Genomic DNA, 20,492 nt, shown 5'->3' with positions numbered 1-20,492 from the left:
AAATTGCCTAAGCAACGCTTGATGATAACAGAAATGGAACACCTTCTCATAGCAGAGAAAATAAACATATGAACTCCGTATTGTTGCTTGGTCCGTTAGCTAGTACCATCGATGAAAAATAGGTATAGTGGGAGTAGATAACCTTCCCTTCCTCTTTGCACTTCGAAATAATGTGCTCAGATGGTCTAGCCACGTAATAATACATCGTACATATCCGTTCGATAGATTTTACATTGTACAGTGTATTTTATTTTCAGCCAAAAACCTGCTCCAATACTCTTATTGTTTGAGAGTGTTATCTGAACAAGTTTCATAACGAATTGGCTGTTTTACGTAATATATCGTTGACGAGTAGGTATTACCTACCTCACGTTGCTGATTACACATGAAATAAATAGGTAACATTTCAACACGTTTTGAACATGCAACGTGTATCATATTACGCGAATGGCCTTCAATAATCCATCTGAATTGAATTGCGAAATTACCTCTGCAGTAGGTTCTTACGAAATCTTTTCTTCTGGAATATCTTCGGATAATTCCTTAAATTTAATCTTCTTATAACTATTTCTTCTTATAAATAGACACGAACACGTACATTGAATAAAATTGTGTCCCATGCAAAAATAGGTATGAGCAGATGAGTAGGTAGGCGCTTCTGCCTGAAATTGATTTTCAGGAGTGTTGAAATTACGAAATATTCACTGGAATTATTCCGCAAAGTGTTTCAACACTTTGCGCCCACCCTGGGGCGCCAAATGTGGAGATATATTCTGCACATTACGATGATGCTGTTACAAGCACATCTCCATGTATAGGTCTCACATATGCTAGCTACCTACTTGAGGTCTAGCAGTACCTAGCTTCTGAGAGCTTCGTAGGTACCTGGCGACTTACCGCCTCGTTACCTACTTTTCGGACACTGAGTGTATTTACGTATACCACACAGACAATTATCTAATTATATATACCTTACGAAATAAGAAACACATCTTCAGTTGTCATTCCATGTATTGTTTATTCAAGTACGTAATAACAACTTACTCAAGCTATATTATTTATACTGGCCTGTACAGTATTACGAAAAGGAGAGATAGCATATTCATGCCTAAGAAAGTGCAATGCACATCACCACAGGGAATAGGGAACAGTACACGGATGTGGGAAGGTCCATATATGTTACTCATTTAGATGAGATTTACAATAAGGATCCTCGGATGTTTTACGTAATAACTCCTGGACCCGAGTGCATCTGAACGACTCTATCAACGTAACTGGAACACAGAACATATTCGAAATAGATCACTTGCTTCACCAGTTCATATTTCGTATATGACTGGACTTGTGCTACTAATTTAGTCCATTAGATTTACGCAAATAGCATGGTATAGGTGGTCCTATACCATCTCCGGAACATTGATATCCGATGTTTTATCATCGGGAGTCGCCAAATGACTGGTTTCTCTAGCGTATGTTCTCTCGTTACGAAGTATAGAGTGAACTAATCCGCTAGGTGTCGTATTACGAAACTATCTTTAATGTTGGCTAGAGGCAGAACGAATTTCTCTCGCATACGCGACCGAAAATGCATCACAATCTGTCTCTACATTTTGAAATAGGGAGACTGCATTACAACTTCTTTCAACGCCAATTGGTCCTTGAAGTGCGGCAAAAATGAGTTGACTAAAAAGTTGAACGATTCGGATCTACAATTGTAAAAAAAACGGCTTCCAGCTACCTTAAAAATCAGTCTTTTCCTCTCATTTGAAGAGAAATGATGAAGTAATTTGCTCAAAAATTCTACAAGGTTGAGGCTGTCAAGACAAATGTTTATGAATGAGCACAGCCGGGATTCATCGCGAGTCACGTAATTTCTTTGTGAATCAGAAGCAGTATCCCAAATCTCAGCCAATGTAGACATCAATGCAGAATTACGTTCAATACGAAACATAAGTTGTTGGATAGTTATAGAAAAGTATATCAGTTCGATGCGATTTTTAGAATGTCTCCAAATGCAAAGTGCGCATCGGGGAGAACTGGAATTGGACATGAATAAAGAAAATATTGTTTCGATATCAGGAATTCTCGCAAACAAACGTCGTTGCTGATTGCAATTCATTTTAGAAATTATTTGCTCGAAAAATACGCAAGCGGAAGTGTTGTAATATTGGTCATTTATCACGCTCTCTTCGTAAGCTCGATACATCCAATCTTTGGCTATTTCTATCCGATCATAGTCACTTGAAAGGCTCCAGAAGTAATCGTTGATGAACCGATCACGAATATTGAAATTCGCTGCTATGGCGTAATATGCCACTTCACACAGTTCATTTCTAAGGTAACAAATCCAATAGAAGAACACCCAGCCGTTGGAAGGTGTTACATTTGTATAAAATTCTGCCGGAAGCGAATCCAACGAAAATGTTTTCATTTCGTCTTCCAAGCAATAGACGCTCATAATAATAAATTTATGTACATTTGTCAAACAGTCGACTTGTAGCATTTTTTTGGCGGTTTTTCTGCAGTCGATTTCACCATTCATCGACCAAACAAACCAGTTAGGATCAATGCTAGGAATATCATAATCGTACTTGGAAAATTGCTTGGGAAATTCCATGTGAAATGAAAAATCTCGTGTCCATTGTTCAATCCTTCGGCCAACTTTACATCGTTCATTTTCGAGTATATCTTTAATGCAACTTGGAATATTCAAATCCTTCATCAGTTGTACAGAACGCTCCTGGTGAGAACTATCTTGCTCATTGTCAAGCTGAATCTTCTCAGAACCACTGCACCATATTTCTCGAACTACTTCATAAGATGTTATTTCTAGCAAGTTTGGTACATTGTAAAGATACACATAACGATCGTTGCTGCTATCCACAATGCCATTTCCTTTATGTGTTTGATTAGTGGACATCTTGAGTGATCTGTAATTTAAAATAAATGATTGCATAATTGTTGTGGTTTTCAGAAGCATAGAGTTGGGAGAAAACTTGAAATTTACATGGGTAGGTAGTCGCTTTTCACTGATTTCTATTCGCAGAGCAATTACATTTGTTCGCTGTCGCTAATCTTTATAAGGCACAGGATCGTGAAAAAAAATTCCAGAAGATTTAGTTATATCAAATTTCATAAAAGAGGTTTGGGTTGAATCTACAGAAATATTTCAGTCCATATTATGATGCCTCTGGAACAGAGGCGGATTAGGTATCTCTTGGCACTCTACGCCTGCGCTACATAAAATTGAGCGCCCTTTCCACCGAAATTTTCAACCCCCCCCCCCAAAAAACAATTACTTTAGAATATAAACATTTTACAACATTGGAAAAATAATTTCTTGCATATTAGTACATACCTATAATATAGAGCGGGCAAATAGCGGGTTTAAAAAGGAAAAAATTGGCACATAAATTTTTTCTTCGGGAATGTGTTCGGATGGGCCCTTTGAACCACCAAAAAAAAACCGACTCTCCTACCCCTCGAGGAAAATTTTTTAGAGGGCTGAAACCGGTTCCGATTCACGTTTTTTGCGTTTTACTCTGTAAATATTAGGTTTTTGAGAAAGACTACCATGACGAAAAAATGTTCCCCTTCAAATTCTCGACAATTTGATACTACGCTCGATACCCATTGCTCAAGGGGGGTGACCAAAAAAAGGGGTGGAAAGAGTAAGAGTTTCAAAAAAGGCCAGTCCAATAGATTAATCAAAACTACCACTTAAAATCATTCGTTTTCGCTCAAATTTTTTTTACAAAAGTCTACTTACCCAACTACTAATCAAACTACCATTGGTTTGTCTTCAACCCTCCTCGGGGGTTCGTGAGGGTTGCTTGATTTTTCAAGTAACACGTCTACTGAATCAGGTATTTGAAAAACAAATCTGGACGTGCGATACATCGAATATTATATTTTCGAGGTCGCTGAATACGAATATGAACTTATTTTTTGCATACAACCCCTCAAAGCCTCTCTGTGCCCCAAAATGAGGGTCAAAATTTTGAAAAATCGTGAAAAGTCGAGTGACATATCGAATGGTACGTTTTCGAGGCTGTCTAGTGCGAATATGAACTTATTTTTTGGGTCACACTCCCCCAATGTCCCTCTGTGCCCCAAAATGGGGGTGAAAATTTTGAAAAAAAGTGAAAAGTTGAGTGACATATTGAATGGTATGTTTTCGAAATCGCTGAGTACGAATATAAACTTATTTTTTGCATACGGCTCTTCAAAGCCCCTCTGTGCCCCAAAATGAGGGTCAAAATTTTGAAAAATCGTGAAAAGTCGAATGATATATCGATTTGTATTATTTTCGAGACACTGAACTGGACTATGCACGTTTTTCCTGCTCTACTTACGATTCCTCGAAGTCTCCTTACGCCCCCTAAATAGGATAAGATTTCGAAAAGTCACCAAAAAACGTGTAATACGTCGAATAGTATGTTTTCAAGATCGCTGCAATACGACTATAGACTCATTTTTATTATTTCACTCATTTTACTATTCAAACGTCCTACTAACGCTCCAAAATTATCCTCAATGTCTTTAGTAGGTAAGATGTCAATCTTCTTGTCCATCTCAATGTTTTCATTTCGATTGTTTTCCTGTAAAGTTTTCGATTTCATTTATTATTGGCTACCAATCGAAAACAAAATAAAATAAGTTAGATAATTTTTTTTTGATGAAAGAAAACATCAAAAATTTGTAGTTCGTAGTTCGTGTTTTTTAAAAAAACATACAAATCGATATAGATACCATTCGACTTTTCACGATTTTTCAAAATTTTGACCCTCATTTCGGGGCACAGAGGGGCTTTGAGGGGTTGTATGCAGAAAATAAGTTCATATTCGTACTCGGCGATTTCGAAAACATACCATTCAATATGTCACTCAACTTTTCACCTTTTTTCAAAATTTTGGCTTTTTTTGGGGCAGTTGGGAGCTGTGCGAGGTTGGGCCCGAAAAATAAGGCCATATTCGTGCTCAGCGACATTGAAAACAAACAATTCGATGTATCACTCGATTTTTCACGATTTTTCAAAATTTTCACCCCCATTCTGGGGCACAGAGGGACATTGGGAGGTGTGACCCAGAAAATAAGTTCATATTCGCACTCGACGACCTCGAAAACGTACCATTCGATATACCACTCGACTTTTCACGATTTTTCAAAATTTTCACCCACATTTTGGGGCACAGAGGGGCTTTGAGGGATTGTATGCAAAAAATAAGCTCGTATTCGTATTCAGCGACCTCGAAAATCATACTATTCGATATATCGCACGTCCAGATTTGTTTTTCAAATATATGATTCAGTAGTGTGTTACTTGAAAAATCAGGCAACCCTCACGAACCCCTGAGGAGGGTTGAAGACAAACCAATGGTAGTTTAATTAGTAGTTGGGTGAGTAGACTTTGTAAAAAAAAATTGAGCGAAAACGAATGATTTTAAGTGGTAGTTTTCATTAATCTATTGGACTGACTTTTTTTGAAACACCTATACTCTTTCCACCCCTTTTTTTGGACACCCCCCCCCCCGTTGAACAATGGGTATCGAGCGTAGTATCAAATTGTCGAGAATTTGAAAGGGAACATTTTTTGTCAAGGGGGGGTAAAAGAAAGTAGAGTTGTTGCCCCGATTTATGTCAAATTACAGTAAAACTTGGAAAAAAAATCGATCTGTGCATAGGTATATACCTACTGGACCAAGTCCGAAATTGTACAATTCGGGGATATATGTATGGTACAGCTGATTTTGTGCCATCTCCGAAAAGTTCGGATCAAGCATGAATAATTGTTGAATATTCCCAAGTATAATCTTGCGAATAAAACTTCATCGGATCCTTTTCTCATATAGGTCCTTTAAATGTTTGACAATTTTTTAAAGTTTGAGCAAAAAAGAGGACCACAAAAGACCGAGCTCATACCTAAATGTGATCTTCATCATTCGGGTATTTTAATGCAATTTTATTCATTTTAATAATATTACAATACTATTATCGTGTTCAATTTCTAAAATTTAATACCTATACTTACTATTGAAATTCATGATACATAGATTCACTACTTACCTTTAAAATAAAGTATGTAGGTACATATTAAGGGAGCGATTCCTATTCAATTTTTGATCATTTCTGCGATCTGTGTTTTGTGATATATTTTCAAAAATAGTCGTAATGAGTAGATAGAAGGTCTTGTAGGTAGTGCCTTGTGTTCGTGGAAGTCCCACCAACACTTTGGTAATAATAGTTTTTTTCCCCGCTATGTCACTACATAAGAAAAATTCATTTTCATTTGAAAAAATTTTCGTTTGTGCAAATCGGAATACTAACTTATGCCGACCCCTGTATGTAGTTAGCAATAAAAATACATAGCCACTTGGGTGCTTTAATACAATCATAAATTTACTCACCATGAACAGTATGAATATCGAAATCGAATAAATCGTCAGTCAAATCTTCCAAAAAAAAATGCACAAAAAAGAAAGTGATCCACGAAATTAATAAGCTATAACATGAGACTCCAATAAACGCGAGCACATATTAATACACATACATATTATACAACCAGACTGGTCTTCCTATTCGTTAGAAAAGCATCAAAAGACTACGCTAACTTCGCAAACACACCATCATATCATCAAGGATCGACGAAGACTAACTTCTAAGCTCACTGACACCCGGACTTCCACCACATTGTGTTCAAATAACGATGGCAGAAACAAAAGATCAGAAACTATGTTCCTGCATTCAAAGTCCTTACATTAGTTTGTACTTTGAAGTTTGGACCTATACGCTTCAACGGTGACGTTGTGACAACTGACAAGACAATCTTTAACAATAACTAGGTACATGGGGGGTATTTTAGTTGGAAGTATCGCAACAGATAATAAAACGTAAACATGTCACGTATGTAGAAAATAATAATGTGAATCACAAAATAACATTCTTTACTTTTTTTTTTATCAGTATTTGGTTACCTACCATATTTTTTTCTTGTGATTTTTTATGTAGGTAGTCATTGATTTATAAAATACATACTCATACATACTCAAGTTACAGTTATCATGAATAATTATTATTTCACATAAATGCTCCGCATACCTATACAGTGCAGTGCACATAGAGATTTGTTACGTTTTCAGTGTAGAAAAAAATTCAAGGGTCCACCCTCCTCGAGAGGGAGCCATGTGCTGTAGCTCATTCTACGAGAAATTTTATGTATAATAACAACGAACTTATGTAATTTTTCCATAGCAATGAAACCAACATCATCAAAATAACTTTATTTCAAAAATCGTGAAAATTGAGCGGGGCTGAGGGGCTCTAGAGAAAGGTAGGTGAGTGTAGCAGAAAATCTGAGATCATATTCGTGCTCAGCGGTATCGAATCATATGAAAACGACACCCTACTCATTGATAGTAATTTTTCTCAAAATTCCCATTTCACCCCCCAGCCCCTACGATACATTATTCCACAAGTTTTCGCCATGGCACACCAAAGCAAAATTTCTAATATAGTATATGATGTTTGGGGGCCAAAAATACATCCAAAGAACGTGTTTCCAAACTTGTACCTCGCAATCTTGATTGTTAATAGGCATTAAAAAAATGAAAAAATGAGTGGAGGGGGTTGGAAATTTTTGTGGGAATAACTACTAAGGATATACATGATTTCCAGAAAAATTTTCAAAATCGGTTGAAATGGAGCTGAGAAAAGTGTTATTGAAATCTCAAAAGAGGGGAATTCCTCATTTCAAGCACAACCTTCAAATTATGAAAAAAATACGCTAAACTTGATTCCATTGTGAGTCGTTTCGAGAATATTTGCTAAAAATTTCAAAATCCGAATGTTGAGCTTTTTTTGAAAGCTCAGTTTTCAAAATCTTGGCAAAAATTTCGGAACAATGATTTAATACGTAGCTTGAAAAAATTCTGAAAAGTTTACATTCTTACGGTTTTAAAAGCTGCGAACATTTTGTGATTGGATTTGTAAATAGGTACTGGGGAGGTACGGACACGGAGCCCCCATATTCTGATCAAAATGATTGAAACATAGGTATGTTGACTAATGTGTGGCTTATCGTTTTCTCCATTTTTTGAGATTGCTAAATACGAATGTCAACTCATTTTTTCGATTCCACCCCTCTAACGCTCTCTATTGTCCTTCAATTTCCTAAAAATTGAAATAATTCCATCACATCGGAATCTAAATTAAGTAGGCATGGCGCAATTTGAAATAAAAATAAAGTTTTCTAAATAAGTAACCGAATTTTATTAGGCAATTACTTACCTAATTTTTTAAATTAAATGCAATCTATAAAATATGACATATTTTGAGATAATTATGATATGAACAATTTTTTCTTCTCAATGAGTAGATATAGTTATTATAGGTAGGTACATACATATGAATTGTAAAGACATTATCGAGTTAGCTAATGCGAGAGCAGGAGCAGGGGCAGAGACGACACCAGTTTCTTTGTTATTCAGCTACTTGTTTGATGACTGACTCGTTATTTTTAAACCATTTTGCTATGGTACCCTGTAATTCACTAGGTAATACGTCTCCAGTCAGCACACTTTGGACAATTTTTTCCTTGGTAGCGGCGTCAAAAGTTTCCAAATCAACAGCCAAGGTATGTATCAAAACGGCTCTGGGGAGTAAGTATAAAAATAATAAAGGTAAACAGTAATGTACGAGTATTAAGAAATATAACTAACGGATTGCTGTTATTCCTAATTAAGTTGTTATGTTAGTAAGGTGTGATAAGGGTAGAAATTTCATTTTCATACTCACTCGACAAATCGACCGTATCCTACATAAGCCTTCTGGCATTTATCTTCCGCATCTACAATACAGAATTAATACCAGCATTATAAATTCCAACCTAATCCTTTTGACAATGACCGTATTCGAATAATAGAGCACATCAAAATACATTATGTCAAAAAATTATTTTTTTTAAATTTATCATGCGAATTTATTATCATAAACATTTGATACCTATATCAATCATAAAATAATTCTTACGCTGGGTCGATCGAGCAATTTGGAATAAGTAAATCAAAAACGAATGCTTGTTGGGTTCAATTTCAGGAATCGCTTTCAATGTGTAGTTGTAAATCTTTCCAACTTGCATTCTGCCTTCAGCATCGTACTAGGTATGGAAAATTGAGAAAACGCCTTTAGATGATTGAATTTTATCAAAGAGAAAAAAAAAACAACATCAGGATTTTATACTCACGAATCCAATTTGTTCAAGCATGCACATCAAATTACACCACTGCAATAAAATTAATACGATTTTAGTATGATTTTCTACTAATTTTTTCAATTAGCTACCTAGGTTGGTATTTGAACAAAGTACGCATAGACTCGCAAAGATTATAGATTTTCCGAATGAACTGCATGAAAAAAATCGGAAAATTTTTGTAAGTTTTGACTATTTTTTTGGATTTTTTTAAATTAGCAGTAATGTGACCAAAAAATTGGCAAAACTGCGTTCTAAAATATTTTTCGGAGCGATATTTCCATATATTTTTGCTGAATTAATGCGAATAGTCTAGTCATTTTTGCAAAATTTTTAGTCGAACCTCGAAAAAATTGGGGGCAAGCTGGATTTCACATTATTTGTTCAGATTAGTCTCTAAAATAATCCATCAAAAGTTGCACCCCGCAACTTGACCACTACCCCCGCAAGAGGTCATTAACCTTTGCCAATACAGGTTTTTCGGCTGTATCGCCAAAATAAAGGGTCCGAGAGGAAAACTGTTCGAACAAAAATTGAAGAGCTCTATTCCAAAGTGGGTTAAGTCATTTTTTTCACCAAAAAATGCGTTTAAAATTTTTGTTGCTAAAATTTGTTCTGTTTCGAACGGTCAGTGCACCTTTCCCTTCATTGGACATTGAACAATTGCTTGTAGAAAAAATCACTTTGAAAAATCGATGACTTAACTCACTTTTGAAGTATAAAAATCTCCGTAAAACTGGTTTTTTTTTAATGACTTAACCCACTTTGGAATAGGGTGCAATTTATCGTTACTGTAAAAAAGGGGGTTAGCACGATAACAGTAGTGGGTTATCACGATAAATAAATATTCACGATGAAAAAGAGGATTGCACGATAAAAAAGTGTATTTCACAATAAAAAAATATATTGCACGATTTCTTAAAAAACGAACGATAAATTAGGTGGTATCCACGATATATATGATGGTAAAAACAATAAAAAATAAACAATTTCCACGAGAAGTTTTTGACAGAACGGACGATAAATAAGTGATGTCCACGATAAATAAGGATAAATGAACGACAAAAAGTATAAGATTTTTGCGAGTGAATGAAAAATGAAGTGTTCTAGTAGGTACTTACTTATTTCAATAAAGATTTATGAGATGACGCCGGACGAGCTCGTTTATGTTTTTGACCCAATGGGATGGATTTTTCTGCCAAGGGAGAGTTGAAATTCGGTAAATTTTCACTTGAGCCTAATACTTTTTCTCGAAATGTCCCGATTCTCCCCTAATGGGAGTTGGAAAAATCACAGATTTTCAATGAAATTACGAAAAATTCCATTTTTTTACCTATTCGATGGCCTTTGCACCCTCCTTCTGGGGCCCCATTTGGGTTTCAAACGAAAATAACGTCAAAAATGAATTCGGGAGCCCAAAAAACGTAGGGTGGTTGCGGGTTAGATGCCCATAGTCGGGGGTTAGATGCCGGTGTGTCGCGGTTTTTGGAGCCTCACTGCCATAATTTTCATCAAAATGATTTCAAATTTGCGCGAATCGGTAGAGCAATTATTCCTCTATATTATACTAAAAGCGTAATTTTTTTTATCCAGTAGTTTTTTTGCAATTTAAAAAAAAAACAAGGTCACTTTTTGACCGGAATCTAACCCGCACCTACTGGCATCTATCCCCCCAGTGCGGGTTAGATGCCGATTTGGTGCGGGATAGATGCCACTACCCAAAACCCCCCCAAAAAAGGCTCCTGGAAGATTGAATTCGATGAAATTCTTTTATTTCATGCACAATAAATAAAATGAACATCAAAAATTCACAATGGAAGTTTAATTAATCAAAAAATAAAAAAGGTGTTTTTGAGAATTGACAATATGTGTTAAAAATGAATGTAATTCCAAAAATTGACCACGCCAGTTGAAAATATTTAAAAAACCATCATTTTTGGACTTTTTGCTGCAGTATTAACAAAAAAAAATTTCACCTTCCTCACTCCCATTTAATTACTATGGGCATCTATCCCGATCACAAAAACCGGCATCTATCCCGAAATGATGGGTCAGATTGCAAGGTCAATTTTCATACCAGAATTGAAACAAATTTTTGTAAATTTGCGTGAATATGTTAGTTCAAGGTATATACTTATGTGTGAGATACTTACATGCAGTTTTGAAACACTTTTTCTGGAGAAAAAATGAGTTTCAAAAATTACGTGAAAAAAGTATCACTGGTTTTACCTACATAAATTTTTTCATTCGCATATCAAACCAGGTTAACAATAACCGTCACAGATCAAAACTTTAACACAAACTATGTTCACCTTAAGGTATAATCTGTGCTAATCAGTTTTCAGAAAGAGTTGATAGGGAGCGATTGGTGACCACACCGGCATCTAACCCGCAACCACCCTGCATATCAATACCCTACTCGACTTTTCCAAAATATTTACCCTTTTGCACCATCCTCCTGGGGCCCCCATTCGAGTTTCGAACCAAAATAACGACAAAAATGAATTCAGCGCCTCAAAATACTTACCTGTGTATCAAAAAGATTGACGTCCAAATTTGCATTGCATTTCTGAAATATGATTTTTGACACCCTAAAAAATGAATCTGTCCCACTGAGTGCCAGCGTTTTCTTTTGTCAATGAAAAATATCGTGCTAATTCAAGAAAAATATTGTGTTGATGCAATGAAAATTATCGGGCTAACAACCTTTTTCAATAGTTGAAAAATGCTGTGCTTACCACCTAAATTACCGTTACTAAGCCACATTTTATCGTTCAAATGGTTATCGTGCTAACCACCTTTTTTATCGTTCAATTATATATTTCCCTTTGGAATAGAGCTCTTCAATTGTTCTACGCTAAATTTCCTATCAGCATGACCAGTCCAGGTTTTCCCATAATGGCGATTTCACCCTTACTGAGGAGGGGTAAAGTTGTCAATTTTATGAAAATTGTTTAAAAAAATGAAAATCAGCAATTTAAAACGTGAACTCGATTCACAGTAGACTCAAAAATATTTTGACCAAAGTTGCACACTGCAACTTGTCTGCTACCCCCACTAGGGTGAGTCAGCTTTACATGGGAAAATTTTTTTTTCCACTTTTTCAAAGTCTTACCCCCCAAAAATGTTCATTTATGTCTAAAAAGACATCATATAAAATTTCAGCAAAAAAATAATATTTACTGGTGGCGCAGATGAGTTGAATGTTGAGAAGTTAGAAGCGCGTTGAGCGAAAACTTCCCACGGTTGCGCGCCGGGGAATGTAGCGTTGCGTTCCCTCGCTGGATTGAAGCAGTCTTACAAAACGTTACCCCCTCTACGATGCATGATAAGTAAGTCTAGTCCTTGGTGGGGTTCTTAAGATGTTATTAATGGAGATTCAATAACAATTTTTCAATTACAAAGCTGATTTAAGGTGAAAATATGAAAAATTTGAAAAGTAAAAAAAAAGTATGAATTTGAGGCTGTAATATTCTATTCTACTCAGCAACTGTAGGAAAAAATGTGTGTAATGTAGATATAGGATGAATTTACATTGAAAGATGACTGTTTTATAAGATTCAGCACTTTCAGTTTATGTTTTGTAACTATTATTCATTTTAAAGCTGTTAATTAGTGAAAATGGAATGTTTTGATTTCTGAATTCCACAATTTGGGTTCAAATGAATTCTAAAGCCGAAAAATCATAATCAATACTTTGTTGTGGTTGATTTAAAAATCCAAGAAAGACTGGAATCACTTGATGAGTTGTGGCGGGGATGCCACTCTCATTATAAGGTAAAGTGCCCTAATTCCAACCACTTTTTTTTTAAATGCATTTTCGGATATCTCCATTTTAATTTTTTTTAAAAGTTGTGTAACCATTTGATAAAGTAACTATTCAAAATTCATTTGGCATTGTCACCTTGTGGAAAAACCATCCCCAGAAAAAAAGAAATGAACTTTAGTGAAAAGTGTCAAATCGCAAATTTTCATTTTTGGGTCCCTAATTCCAACCACCTACTTTTACTATAAAAAAAAGTAGCGTAAATTGCAAAAAATACAAAGTTTATTGATTAAAATACAAAATTAATTAAATCTTCATTTATTATTAAAGTGTCACATGCCGAGATTTGCAAATTTGAGGGCAGTAAAAAACAAAATTTCAAGATTCTCCATCATACCTGAATTTAAAGACTCAAAAATTCATTATGTAAAAAGAGGTGTATCTGACATCGTTTTTCCCCTCAGAGGCCTTAATTTCACTCAACAATGATGACGGCAGCTCTTTTCTCCTACCTACCACTAATTTACTGGGTATTAAAAATTTTTGAAAATGAATTATCATGTTGTACTTGCTGGTGGTTGGAATTAGGACCCCCACAGAGATTTGAAAATTGTGAAATTAATGGACCTTCCGTGAGTGGTTCCTACTGATGAATACCGCACATATGTTGAAAACTATCTACTTTCAAGATATATTCATCAAACTTGACGAAAAACTTCGTTAAAAAAATTCCATTGGTATTTTTCTCCGAGCTTCCTTGCAACCGGCAATTTTGAAATGTGGTTTTTCGGCGATGATTTTTTTCCATTTGGCTTTCAGGTGCTGGCGTTTTGTACGTCATCATTTAATCACTTTAGCAACATAATTTCACAAACACCCGCTAGGTAGCGTTATCAACGGACGAGAAATTGAAAGTGGTTGGAATTAGGCACTGGGTGGAATTTGGGCACTTTACCTTAGTTGCGCCGAATGAACCCCGTCAAGCTTCGTTGCGTTTCCCGCGGCGCCATCGTGGGAAGTATTGTGCTTGCGCGCGTTCGTATCTCTCAACATTCAACACGTTTGCGCCACCACTAAATATTAATATTTTTCAACAAAAATTTAAGGGGTTCCATTTGAACCAAAAATGAACATTTTAAGCGGGTAAGACTTCAACATTTCAAAAAAAATGCAACCTGACTCACCCTAACCCCCACAAAAGGTCATTAGCTTTTGCCAATCAACGTTTTTCGGCTGTATCGCCGAAATGAAGGGTCGGAGGAAAAACAGCGGTTGAACAAAAATTATTCTACGTTAAATTTCCTATAAGCATAACCAGTTCAGTTGAAATATATTTTTCGATTTCTGGTGAATTTTTTAAAATCAAATTTAGGCGCCAAAAATGAGAAAAAAATCAAAATTTTACCAAATTTAGCTATAAAGCTGAAATCTGAGACATATACCTTATTTTCGACCTGCCAAATCGATTGGAAACAATTTCAAACCGTTTTGAGCAGTTCTGGAGCCTCCAAAACATTTTGGAAACTTGAAATTTTCATAAAATTTCATTAAAAACAGTTGGAAAGCTAAAATGTATTCGGTAAATTGTCGCTGGATGCTCCGGAATGACTTGAAATGTACTTAAAGTCGACTCCATAGCGTATTGAAATTAGTTTACAAAGTACATTTTAGCTTTCTAACTGTTTTTAATGAAATTTTATGGAAATTTCAAGTTTCAAAAATCTACTGGAGGCTCCAAGAATTTTCAAAAAGTCGCTAGTGGCCTCAAAATGACTCAAACCCATCAGCAGTTGACTTAATAGCGTGTTTAAATTGGATTGCAGCGTGAATTTTCCGCATTCCAACTTCATTTGGAAATTTCAAGTTTCAAAAATGTTCTGGAGGCTCCAGAACTGCTCAAAACGGTTTGAAATTGTTTCCAATCGATTTGGCAGCTCGAAAATAAGGTATATGTCCCAGATTTCAGCTTTATAGCTCAATTTGGTAAAATTTTGATTTTTTCCTCATTTTTGGCCTAAATTTGATTTTTAAAAATTCACCAGAAATCGAAAAATATTTCAACTGAACTGGTCATGCTTATAGGAAATTTAACGAAGAATAATTTTTGTTCAACCACTGTTTTCCCTCCGACCCTTCATTTCGGCGATATAGCCAAAAAACGTTAATTGACAAAGGTTATAATGACCTTTTGTGGGGGTAGCAGACAAGTTGCAGTGTGCAACTTTGGTCAAAATATTTTTGAGTCTACCGTGAATCGAGTTCACGTTTTAAATTGCCGATTTTCATTTTTTAAAACAATTTTCATAAAATTGACAACTTTACCCCCTCCTTAGTAAGGGTGAAATCGTCATTTTGGGAAAAGCTGGACTGATCATGCTGATAGGAAATTTAGCGTAGAACAATTTTTGTTCCAACAGTTTTCCTCTCGGACCCTTCATTTTGGCGATACAGCCGAAAAACCTGTATCGGCAAAGGTCAATGACCTCTTGCGGGGGTAGCGGGCAAGTTACGGGGTGCCACTTTTGATGAGTTGTTTTAGAGACCAATCTGAACAAATAATGTGAAATTCAGCTTGCCCTTAATTTTTTCGAGGTTCGACTAAAAATTTTGCTAAAATGACTGGACTAGAAATATTTGAGAAAAAAAATTTTCAAAACACGATCGACGCAGAATCTCAAATACTATCATCTACACGGGTTTTTCGAAAATACCCTCTGCTTGAGGGCTCATTTCTTCCCTCCAAGGGTACCTCCGGAACGAAATATTTTCCTCAATAATGTTCAACTCAAAATGAAAGTCGCGTCTGCGCTGAATTTGGTCAGAATATGCCAACTTTTTTGGAGGGCGATCCACCCTAACATGCGTGAGTTTCATATCTAAAATCAGTGAATTCTCAACACATCTGTATTTTTTTTTCATGTTTTTGGTTTTTGTGTGAAAATGAAGATGCATAAGGTACCTAATATATAAGTATAATGCTTACAACTTACTTTATTGTGCAATGTAGTTGTGATCGTGTCTCCATTGACGATCTGAGTTCGTAATTTATTAAGTGAATCTAGAATACCATTGAAAAAAGTTATTAGAATAATGATACTTATAGTTTATGGCTACAAAATTCATCGATATCCATATTATTTGTTTCTAAATACTTATTCGGAATGCTCATATTAGTATCTATTACAAAATGTAAACTCTGATTCATGCTTCGTCTTCTCAATTTCATGAAAACTTTCCTCCTAAATTTAAAATAGTAGGTAGGTAGGTACCTAACCTAATTAAAAAATTACCTTCGGTAACTGGATAAGTAGCATTACAATGTTTGGCAGCAGCTTCTTGTTTTTTTTGTACGTGCTGTTCAAATGTATCCGCAGCTGGAGAAGCTGCCGCAAATACTAGGGCTGAACCGAATACCACCGCGAACACGATGAATTTCATGTTGAATATCCTATTAAAAAAGAAAAAATAGTTTTACGTTGGCAGGTAGACGCAAAAAAGCGCCCGAAGCGATGCTTTTCAGGCCTGATTTCTCCTTAACCATCTCGCTCACCAAGGCAACCTCTAGAGGTATTCATCTCCAATTTGAACACCACCGCGATTTTTGAATAGATCACTGTATGAAACGCTTATAGGTAACTAAAATTCCAGCTATCCAAATTGATTTTTTTATGTTTGTCAAAATTTTGATAATTTTCCCACTAGGTAAGGTATTCAGTGAAAATGAGATGAAAATTAAAACAGCACCTGGAGGCAGCAAAAGAACGGATTGCTCCAGGGCAGTGTTTTGTCACCAATTCTCTTCAACATTTACACCGACGACTAACCAATGGGGCCAGATACTGACCACTTTCTGTATACAGATGCATTTTCAAAATTTTGGAGCATCTAACCCCCATTCACCTCTTGCTCATTAGTCTGTCTCGAGTCCAAAATACTTACAACTTGAATACCTATTTACTTCGACTTTTCAGTCAAAAACTCTTGAATTCGGCAAACTTTTATAATCAAAATAAGTTGAGGTACATGAACCCTCTCACCCCCCCTAAATAACCATCACCGAGTCAAAATTATTTTACGACCCCCCCCCTCCAGATGGTTGTTCCAGTTCTGTGATCAAACAAGTCGACGAAACCAAAATTCACTTATAATCGATTTTTTTCCATTTTGGACTCAATTTTTGGGAGCACAGCATCACTCTCTTCTTCCTCCCTCATAACTCTTCCGGGACAAAAATGCAATTTAAAGTAAAAACGAGAAGGAAAAAAAACGTTGTCACCATGTTTCCGTACTTCAACTTCCGTAAGAAGGGGGGGGGGGACTTGGGGCACCGGTCAAAATAAAATTATTGAACTTAAGTTTTAAGGATCTCATTTTTCAGCGATAATGAATCAATTTAGCTGTTGAAAGCAATGAAATTCGAAAAAAAAGAAATCTGCTTACCTATGTAGTTTAATATGGGGTAACGTAGGTAATCCTAATAAATGGTGGAAAGCCATATTTCACTGAGGGGAGGGGTTAGAGGGTTACGGGTGGCAGCACAAACCAGCACAAACGAAGCACAAACGACACATATATTTTTCTCTTCTCAACCTTTCGTCTAACCCCCTTTTTAAAATTCATTTCTCCAGCCCCCCCACAAATAACCCCTCGATACCACAGGAAGGGGGCCAGCACAAACGAAGAAATTTTCAGCACAAACCAGCACAAACGTAGCACAAACGATTGACACTAATTTGGACCCTCTACGTGAAAGTGGGGGGGCTACGTTTCTACAGCCCCCCCCAAAAGTCCTCTCAAATATCTCGAAAAGGGGGCAGCACAAACGAACATCTTTTCAGCACAAACCAGCACAAACGTAGCACAAACGATTGACACCATTTTGGACCCTCGACGCGAAAGTGGGGGGGGCTCCCGTTTCTACAGCCCCCTCCAAAAGTTTTCCAAAACATCTCAGGAAGATGGGCAGCACAAACGAAAAAATTTAAACGAATGACCTATTTTTGAAGTCGATCGGTGGTGGTGGGGGGGGGGTCGGGGAAATGCACCTAATAAGTTGTTTGGTATGTTTTTGAGGTCGTTAGGGATATGCCACCTAGCATATCTATCTGGAAGTAGAGAATATTTGAAAAATTGAAAAAAAATCTTGATTTAAAATTCTGCTGGAGATATTCTGTAAACAAGCAGGGCTTCTGTTTATTTTTTAATTATTTTCCATTTTTCACCAGCACGGAAGTTCTGTTTCAAGCTTTTCAAATTTTAAAACCTAATTACAAACAAACTTGGAAGTTGAAAAATTCAAATGAAAATGATTTTGATGAAATTTTTTCTTCGTACTGATGTTTTTGAAAAAACTGCAACACTTGAATAGTTCTGAAAAGGGTTTGAGCTCCCAATTTTGAAAAAATTAATTACGAAAACTTTCTCTACTCTGTGCAGATTCAAAATTTGGACAAAATCCCAAGAAACTCAACGAGTTTAAAATTTTAAAATTGGAGGAGAGTACATACCAACTTATATGTACTCTGTTTACATTAATATTCTATTCTATTTTTCAGTCAAATAACATAGATCGTGACAACCTGAGAAAAAAAAACAAGATTTCGACACCTCACTTGAAATTTTTCAATTTTTTTCAAAACCTTTTACGTGGTACCCTTATCTTGTAGCTCAAAAATGGAAAAGGGCTTCTTTTTTGAATTTTTCAGGTCAAAACCTCAAAATTTCGACACCTCACTCGAAATTTTCAATTTTTTTCAAAACCTCTTACGTGGTACCCCTATCTTGTAGCTCAAAATGGAAAGATGACTTTACTTTTGAATTTTTCAGCTCAAAACCTCAAGATTTCGACACCTCACTTGAAACTTTCAATTTTTTCCAAAATCTCCTAGTACTACTCCCTCTCCTGTGGGTCGAAATGAAAAAAGGACATCATTTTTGAATTTTTCAGCTCAAAACCTCAAGATTTCGACACCTCACTTGAAATTTTCATTTTTTCCCCAAAATCTCCTAGTACTACACCCCTCTACTGTGGGTCAAAATGAAAAAGGACTTCATTTTTGAATTTTTCAGCTCAATACCTCAAGTTTTCGACACCTCACTTGAAATTTTCAATTTTTCTCCAAAATCTTCTAGTACTATACCCCCTCTCCTGTGGGTCGAAATGAAAAAAGGACTTTATTTTTGAATTTTTCAGCTCAAAACTTCAAGATTTCGACACCTCACTCGAAATTTTCAATTTTTTCATAATCTCCGTGTACTACCTCCTCTCCAGTGGGGCATGGAAAAAAATTGACCAAAAATTTGAATTCTGCGTTGAAAAATACTTCAAACTGGTGATTCTTGTACTTGGAGAATCTCATTATATCATTAAAACAGGTCATGCGCGCGTTTTTCGCTCCCCTGGCCCTGGCCCACTGTGCGATCTAAGAGCACAACCTTCATGGATGGCAGTTGGTTGATGATGATTTGTGTGAATGCGGCAATGTTCAGACTGACAAGCACTTATTTGAGTGTGAATTATCAGAAAAATCGATCCTGGAAAATTAAATGGGACACTCTTGATGATGACGCAGTGAGATTTCTTAAGTACTACATAGCAGCAGAAGGATATTAGATTGAGTGTTTTTTTCATGTCAAGTTAGGCATATGTTGACCGGATATGAGAAAAAAAATCGTCTAAGAAAAATATGAACTCCTTTCCACTTCCCTGCTTCAACTTTTTCATTCATAAAAAAAATGGAAGATTCAAAAAGCTTATTTTTGAAACCAAAGAAAATAAATTTTTTGAAATAAGTACTCATACAAGGTGCCCTGAAATATCGCGAACTCTCAAAAAAGTTTTCTGCTAAATGTTTCGGTTGATCGCACTGAATGATAGGTAATAATGATAGCACATTGGTTGTTATACTAAGGTGATAACATTGTACCAATCATATGCATCTACTATTTCACGTTGCCAACCTATATTTTTAATAAAAAACTTCCTTTTGGGTTCACGATATTTCTGGGCACCCTCACACCCTGTATGTTTTTTTTTTTACATAATCTAGGTTTAATTAAGAAAAAAGATGTGTCGTTGCGACTGCATAAAATAAATAGTATTAATTCATCTTCTTATTCTTACCTGGTTTTTAACGAAAAACTCTAAAAACACTAAACATAAAAGTACCTACTCTGGTAAACTTCTGCACCGAAATAATGCGGGTTGGACAGCTCGTTTAAAGCAAAATTGTTGATACTTTCAGGCACGTATTTTAAACGCGAAATTTTATCGATTTACAAAATTCTCTGGCTCCCACCAATGCATCTAAAAATATCAAATTATGTAATTGCATTATTGTAAAGTAAACAAGAAATTACTTTGGCAATCCACCAAGTACATAGATAGGTATGCTCAATTGCACACGAATGCAGCAACCCTGATATCAATAGGGCAGCTCGCGAAAATGAAATGTCCGAGAATTTAGTCCGAAATCAGCC

The 20,492-nt window shown here is 35.9% G+C and overlaps 2 protein-coding genes across 3 annotated transcripts; both read right to left on the bottom strand.

Moving 5' to 3' along the window:
- Positions 1-779: 779 nt before the first annotated feature.
- On the bottom strand, positions 780-8,095 carry LOC135840013 (uncharacterized). Its single transcript, XM_065356328.1, has 2 exons — positions 6,408-8,095; positions 780-2,930 (listed from the first exon to the last, which is right to left on the bottom strand). The coding sequence occupies exon 2, from the start codon at positions 2,918-2,920 to the stop codon at positions 1,604-1,606; it is 1,317 nt and encodes a 438-aa protein (XP_065212400.1). The 5' UTR covers positions 2,921-2,930; positions 6,408-8,095; the 3' UTR covers positions 780-1,603.
- A 149-nt stretch (positions 8,096-8,244) lies between these two features.
- Positions 8,245-20,325, bottom strand: LOC135840071 (uncharacterized). 2 transcript variants are annotated; one of them, XM_065356415.1, is made up of 7 exons: positions 20,186-20,325; positions 16,304-16,461; positions 16,004-16,071; positions 9,242-9,280; positions 9,028-9,154; positions 8,794-8,845; positions 8,245-8,650 (listed from the first exon to the last, which is right to left on the bottom strand). In XM_065356415.1, exons 2-7 carry the CDS (start codon positions 16,449-16,451, stop codon positions 8,479-8,481), a joined length of 606 nt encoding a protein of 201 aa, XP_065212487.1. In that variant the 5' UTR covers positions 16,452-16,461; positions 20,186-20,325; the 3' UTR covers positions 8,245-8,478. The 2 variants fall into 2 exon arrangements, with proteins under 2 accessions (XP_065212487.1, XP_065212479.1); XM_065356407.1 differs by having other exon boundaries at positions 20,137-20,319.
- Positions 20,326-20,492: the final 167 nt, after the last annotated feature.

This window comes from Planococcus citri, chromosome 1, assembly GCF_950023065.1.
Source record: "Planococcus citri chromosome 1, ihPlaCitr1.1, whole genome shotgun sequence".
In the NCBI taxonomy this organism is placed as follows: Eukaryota; Metazoa; Arthropoda; class Insecta; order Hemiptera; family Pseudococcidae; genus Planococcus; species Planococcus citri.
The sequence above is the reverse complement of the archived record's forward strand: the minus strand, read 5'-3'. Positions and strand labels throughout refer to the sequence as shown.